Consider the following 6,000-nt stretch of genomic DNA (forward strand, 5'->3'; position numbering starts at 1 on the left):
TTGGTTAGAGTGGAAGTCCATTTAGCACCTTCTGTTATGCCCACAATATCGGCGTGAAAGAATGAATTGTGCTCATTTAGTTTGAAGCTACCTTCTGTGTTTGGATTACTACAGAAGAGGTCTGCTCCTGTTCCTAGTTCAACCTTTGATCCTTCGGTGAATATGTAGATTTGGCTGTTGATAGTGTTGTCCACAGAACCATCAGTTTATTCTTCTCTATTGAGGAATGAAAATGTTGTTTTTAATTCCTCAAGTATGTCCTTTTCTTGATCGCAATGTCAATTTAGCCTGTGTTCATAACAGGGTTACTCACCCCATACCATCGTCGCAGTGGCTCGAACTCTGACTGCAATGGCTTAAAATTATGAGTCGGCAGTCAGTAAGCATTGCCTTTTGCTTCATTTGTATTGGCTGGATGTCGAGCATAGCTCGAAAACTTTGAATCCATTCAGCAATACGACAACTTACGGCATTTTTTCGATAATATCATTCTCCATATCACCAAGTATTACCTTGTGGAAGTGATAGACATTTAAGTCTCCTCTATGCCACGGACTGACGGACACCAAACCTGCTTTATATGTCTTATTTAAGGTTGTCATGATTAAGGTTGCCGCTTCGCTGACAGCTTTCCAGTACTCAGTGGATAGACAGATGAGTTTCCACAGTAAAACTACCACCGAGTGCAGTTTTAATTTTTTTCCATGTACTTAAAAAGAGAGGGCAATAAAAGAATACATGCTCAGAGACTTCAAAAATCTCTGAAAACGTCGGACAATTCGGACTAATCTTCTGCTAGAATCTAGAATCAGGCTTCTAAAGCACCCATGTCCACTTAGTATTTGGGTTAGGAGGAAACCCAAGTCCCCATGTCGGCTGTCGATCCAAGAATGTATGTCCGGTATCAGTCTGTGGGTCCATCATCCTTTGTGAGTGAGGTTTGCTACCGCTGCTCCAATTTGTTAAGCTTATGACTTTCTCTTCTTTCATTTGTCATTGCACTGATGACACTCGTGTAGAGCCTAACGGCTTGACTCCATGACTTTGTTACTTAATTTCTATGGAACTTGTAGTTTTACTCGAAATTTGAGATAAATCGTTGTTAACACTTAAAAAATTCAATTAAGTGCCTATATATGTATATTCAATTTATGGGTTCGGTTCGACATCGGAGCAATATCCTCAAAGCCACCAACAACTACTTTTCGTGGGAATGTCGACCAACACACTTACACATGGAAATATCATTAATGATTATTAATGTTCTGCAATCATATTAAAAAAAAAGTAAATTGTATTCTACTTCGATATTGAATATTAAAAACTTAAAATAATCACTAATTCATGTGCAAACTTTATTTAATTACAATAACATTTAATATTGAATTTATTAGCGAATTTTCATAAATAATTAAAACCACCATATTTATAAGCTATGTACAGCCGTCAAACGCAATTATGTTGCTCCTACATTCACACATACTTGTTGTTTTCATAAAGATCATAGAGTTAGTTGTTGTTTTTCTAAAGACCATAGAGTTTGGGAAAACCCTTATGTATATGTAAATGTGACATGGTGTGTCTGAGCTCGTCTACTGAGCGTGCGCCACCGCTTTATTAAATGACTTTTGGTTTGTTTGTTTACCTTACTCGTATTTGTTGTATTTGTTGTATTACGAGTATAACTGCTCGTTAGCTACGTTGCTGTTGGGCTTGTTGTTGCTGCTGCTGAGTCTCAGGTCGCTTTGACTGCGATGACGCTGCTATTGAGGTTGCCGGCGGCTTAGCGGATTGACAGCTTAGCCAGCCACTGAATCTAATAGTATTTCTGTAAGGGAAAGAGTCTAAGGTATTCGCATCTTAGATGCTACTGTGGAGAAACAATTGAGATGACGCGACTGCGCGCGCGCGAGAGTTGGGATTCCCTACTAGCACCGTAGCATCCATGAACCGCGCGCATTTTCATATAAATTGAGCTGAGCGAGAACAATTGGTCAGCATTCGGTGATCGGGCGTGCAACAGTTGTGAACCAACTACAAAGTGAATTCGCTAACTCCAAACGTTTAGTGATAATATTAAAATTTCATTACCGATTATATGAATAATATATAATTATACAGACAAGGATCGCAAAATATATTACGTAACTTTCTTTAGTCGTGTACTAGCGACCGAAACTTGAGAATGGTGAGTTAAAGGCAAACCAGCTTTTAAGAAATAATCATAATGGGCATCTTAATTTCGCAAGACGGTTACTTGCACCAGCCAAGCAGTTATTTTGCAACATGTTGGGGCACATATGTGTATATACATACATGTTCATATGTATGCATGTGGTATTACCTACTATTAGCGCGAAATGTGATTTATGAGCCAGTGTGACGATATGTGCTTAGCAACAAAATTTATGTCATAGGTGAAGACAAAGAATACCTGGCAATGCTGAAAATGGAAAATGAAAAGTTGAAGACCAACGTCTGTCTGACTTGTTGCTAAAAAAAACTACAACAACAATTTCTTAACAACCAAATATAGCGAATCTCTACTTATACAGCCGAGTTTTTTGGGCGCCTAACGGAGGGTTGACTCGGCATCAACAACGCTAGCTTTAATAATGGAAACACAACTTGTGATGGAGAAATTCGGTTATGTCGTAGCAAAATTTTTTTTTTTGAAAAATTAACGAAACATTGACTCGAATGCGTTTTTTTGCTTATAAGCGTACATTGCTATGGCGTTATTGCCGGGCTTATTTCGACATCGTGACATGAAGCACAGTGCAATTGCAATGCAAACGGCAGCTCAATGCACAATCAGTTCCCAGCTTATTGAGAATACCATCACGAAATAGTGAAGTGGTACAAAACCATAACTTTTAAGGGCGGCCTATAGATGCAGCTCGCGTAATAACACCTTTTTTTAATTTTTATACATTTTTTTTGCGTTTTCTCACCGACATTTTTAGGCGAGTCGGTGACTGTGCTTACAATTGTAGATTTCTTTGTTGATTGAAGACGCTTTGATTGTTTTCAACTGATTTGAATAGTGCAGGCGGCCAAAGTGTATTATGATTTAATGACTAGTTTGCGGATACACTACACATTGTAAGCAATTATGACTTGCGCAATAGCTGTCTGCCAAACTTGACTTGTTTACATACATACTATATACTGATGTATACTGAATATGTTTATATTTTATGGCTTGACACCTAAAAAATTTTGAAATTTTCTTTTTTTGCATATATTTTTCAGAAATTATTTGTACTACTGCTGGCACTAGCTGCCACTGGTGCGCATGCTGATGTCTCACACTTGAGCAGCGACTTGCAGGAGGATGGTTATCATTATAAGCAGCCTTCGGTGCCTTTCCCAGCACCACCTTCGGGCAATGGCATAGATGATGTACAATATCAACCAAGACCACAGCCACGTCCACAGCCGCAACCACAACCAAGGCCTCAACCTTCATATCCAGCTCCCTCACAGCCGTCGTATCCAGCGCCAGGCCCACAGCCACAGCCGCAACCGCAGCCATCGTATCCAGCGCCACGTCCACAGCCACAGCCACAACCACAGCCATCATATCCAGCACCACGCCCACAGCCACAACCGCAACCAAGACCACAACCTTCATATCCCGCTCCTTCACAGCCTTCACAGCCTACGCAGCCACAACCTCGGCCTCAACCTTCATATCCAGCACCCTCACAGCCTACACAGCCAGCACCTCGTCCACAACCTCAACCGGGTCGTCCAGCGCCATCACCACAGCCAGGACCGGAATATTTGCCTCCAGAGCAACCACAGCAGCCAAGACCTCGTCCTCAACCACAGCCACGACCACAACCTCAACCTCAGCCCTCGTATCCTGCCCCAAGGCCTCAACCTCAGCCTCAACCTCAACCTCAGCCTCAGCCACAACCACAGCCCTCATATCCTGCTCCACGTCCTCAACCACAACCTCAGCCTCAACCACGACCACAGCCTCAACCGCGTCCACAACAGCCAGGTCAGCAAAAACCTGGTCCTGAGTATATACCCCCAGCAGGACCAACTACTGGTCCAACTTATCAACCACGACCGCAACAACCCACTCCTGGCCCAACTTATCAACCACGACCACAACAACCCACTCCTGGCCCAACTTATCAACCACGACCACAACAACCCACTCCTGGCCCAACTTATCAGCCACGACCACAACAACCTACTCCTGGTCCAACTTATCAGCCACGACCACAACAACCCACTCCCGGACCAACATATCAACCACGGCCACAGCAACCCACTCCGGGACCAACATACCAACCACGTCCACAACCACAGCCGAAACCATCACAGCCTGCCAAACCCGGTCCAGAATATTTACCACCACCTGGTGAAAATGAAGTAGGCCCAAAACAGCCGGCGCCTCGTCCACAACCACAACCTCGGCCGTCGCAACCTAGTCAACCGGCACCTCGACCTAGCTATCCAGCACCAAAACCTTCATACCCTGCTCCTCAGCCTAGTTATCCAGGAGGTCCCAGCGGTCCAGGAGGTCCACAAGGCCCAAGCGGACCAGGCGGTCCAAGTGGTCCAGGAGGCCCAGGCGGTCCAAGTGGCCCACAAGGCCCAGGTGGTCCAGGAGGTCCAGGCGGTTCGTATGGTCCAGGTGGTCCAAGCGGTCCAAGTGGTCCACAAGGCCCAGGAGGTCCAGGAGGTCCAAGCGGTTCATATGGTCCAGGTGGTCCCAGCGGTCCAGGAGGTCCACAAGGCCCAGGTGGTCCAGGAGGTCCAAGCGGTTCATATGGTCCAGGTGGTCCCAGCGGTCCACAAGGCCCAGAAGGTCCATGTGGTCCTAGCGGTTCAGGTAGTCCACAAGGTCCTGGAGGACCAAGCGGTTCATATGGCCCAGGAGGTCCATGTGGTCCCAGCGGTCCAGGTGGTCCACAAGGCCCAGGCGGTCCCAGCGGTCCAGGAGGTCCAGGAGGCCCAGGTGGTTCATATGGTCCAGGTGGTCCCAGCGGTCCAGGAGGTCCACAAGGCCCAGGTGGACCAGGCGGTCCAAGCGGTCCAGGAGGCCCAGGCGGATCATTTGGTCCAGGAGGACCAGGTGGTCCAAGCGGTCCAGGTGGTCCACAAGGCCCAGGTGGACCAAGTGGTCCCAGCGGTCCAGGAGGCCCCAGCGGTTCATATGGTCCAGGAGGACCAGGTGGTCCAAGCGGTCCAGGAAGTCCACAAGGCCCAGGTGGTCCAAGTGGTTCATATAGTCCAGGCGGCCCTGGTGGACCAACAGGACCTAGCGGTCCCGAGGCGGGATCTCTCGGACCTGATGGTTATAACTACAACAAACCATCTAGACCCTTCTCATATTAAATTATTGTACTCAACACATGAAACTCGCCCATTTAGTATTATAAACAACTACGAAATTTTTATGAAGAATTTAATAATAAAAAACCAATAAAAACTAAAATTAATGTATGAGCAACATGTCTTCCATACTGTCTAAAAAAAGACAAACGATCGTTTACCACGGACGCGAATGCCAGTTGACATTTACAAAAAATATAAATTATATGACTATTTAAAAATAAATTTTACGATAAAAACAAAAATCCAGCCGTGTTCAATGTTAATTAGCAATGGGTTAAGCGAAAACGATAAAACTCGCAATGTCAAGTAAATTTTGTAGGCACAAATACGAAAACCACTTAACGTATGTACGAGTATATACATATGTTCAAGCTATAAGCCCCGCGGTCAAGGGGCGATGGCTGTTTTTTATGCAGACGGAACTTTTTGCTTTTTTTCGCATACAAATTTGTAGCGAATTTGAGGACACACCTTGTTTACAATTCGCCAACGATTTTGGATCAGCACTTACAGCTCCAGCATAAACACAGCGTTAATTCAATTTGAAGACTAGCTTATTTGCTTGAACCTAAAGGCATTCGAACTTCAATATTTGTGGTTATGAGGTTGTTCTTTGTACATAAGTATTTGGAAAGGGAG

The 6,000-nt window shown here is 44.9% G+C and overlaps 1 protein-coding gene across 1 annotated transcript; it reads left to right on the forward strand.

The window, feature by feature from the left end:
* Nucleotides 1–2,015: 2,015 nt before the first annotated feature.
* Nucleotides 2,016–5,582, forward strand: LOC120769396 (basic proline-rich protein-like). Its single transcript, XM_040096367.1, has 2 exons — nt 2,016–2,188; nt 3,256–5,582. The coding sequence occupies exons 1-2, from the start codon at nt 2,186–2,188 to the stop codon at nt 5,359–5,361; spliced, it is 2,109 nt and encodes a 702-aa protein (XP_039952301.1). The 5' UTR covers nt 2,016–2,185; the 3' UTR covers nt 5,362–5,582.
* The last annotated feature ends 418 nt before the right edge of the window (nt 5,583–6,000 follow it).

The sequence above is a fragment of the Bactrocera tryoni genome, chromosome 2 (genome assembly GCF_016617805.1).
Source record: "Bactrocera tryoni isolate S06 chromosome 2, CSIRO_BtryS06_freeze2, whole genome shotgun sequence".
NCBI classification, from domain to species: Eukaryota; Metazoa; Arthropoda; class Insecta; order Diptera; family Tephritidae; genus Bactrocera; species Bactrocera tryoni.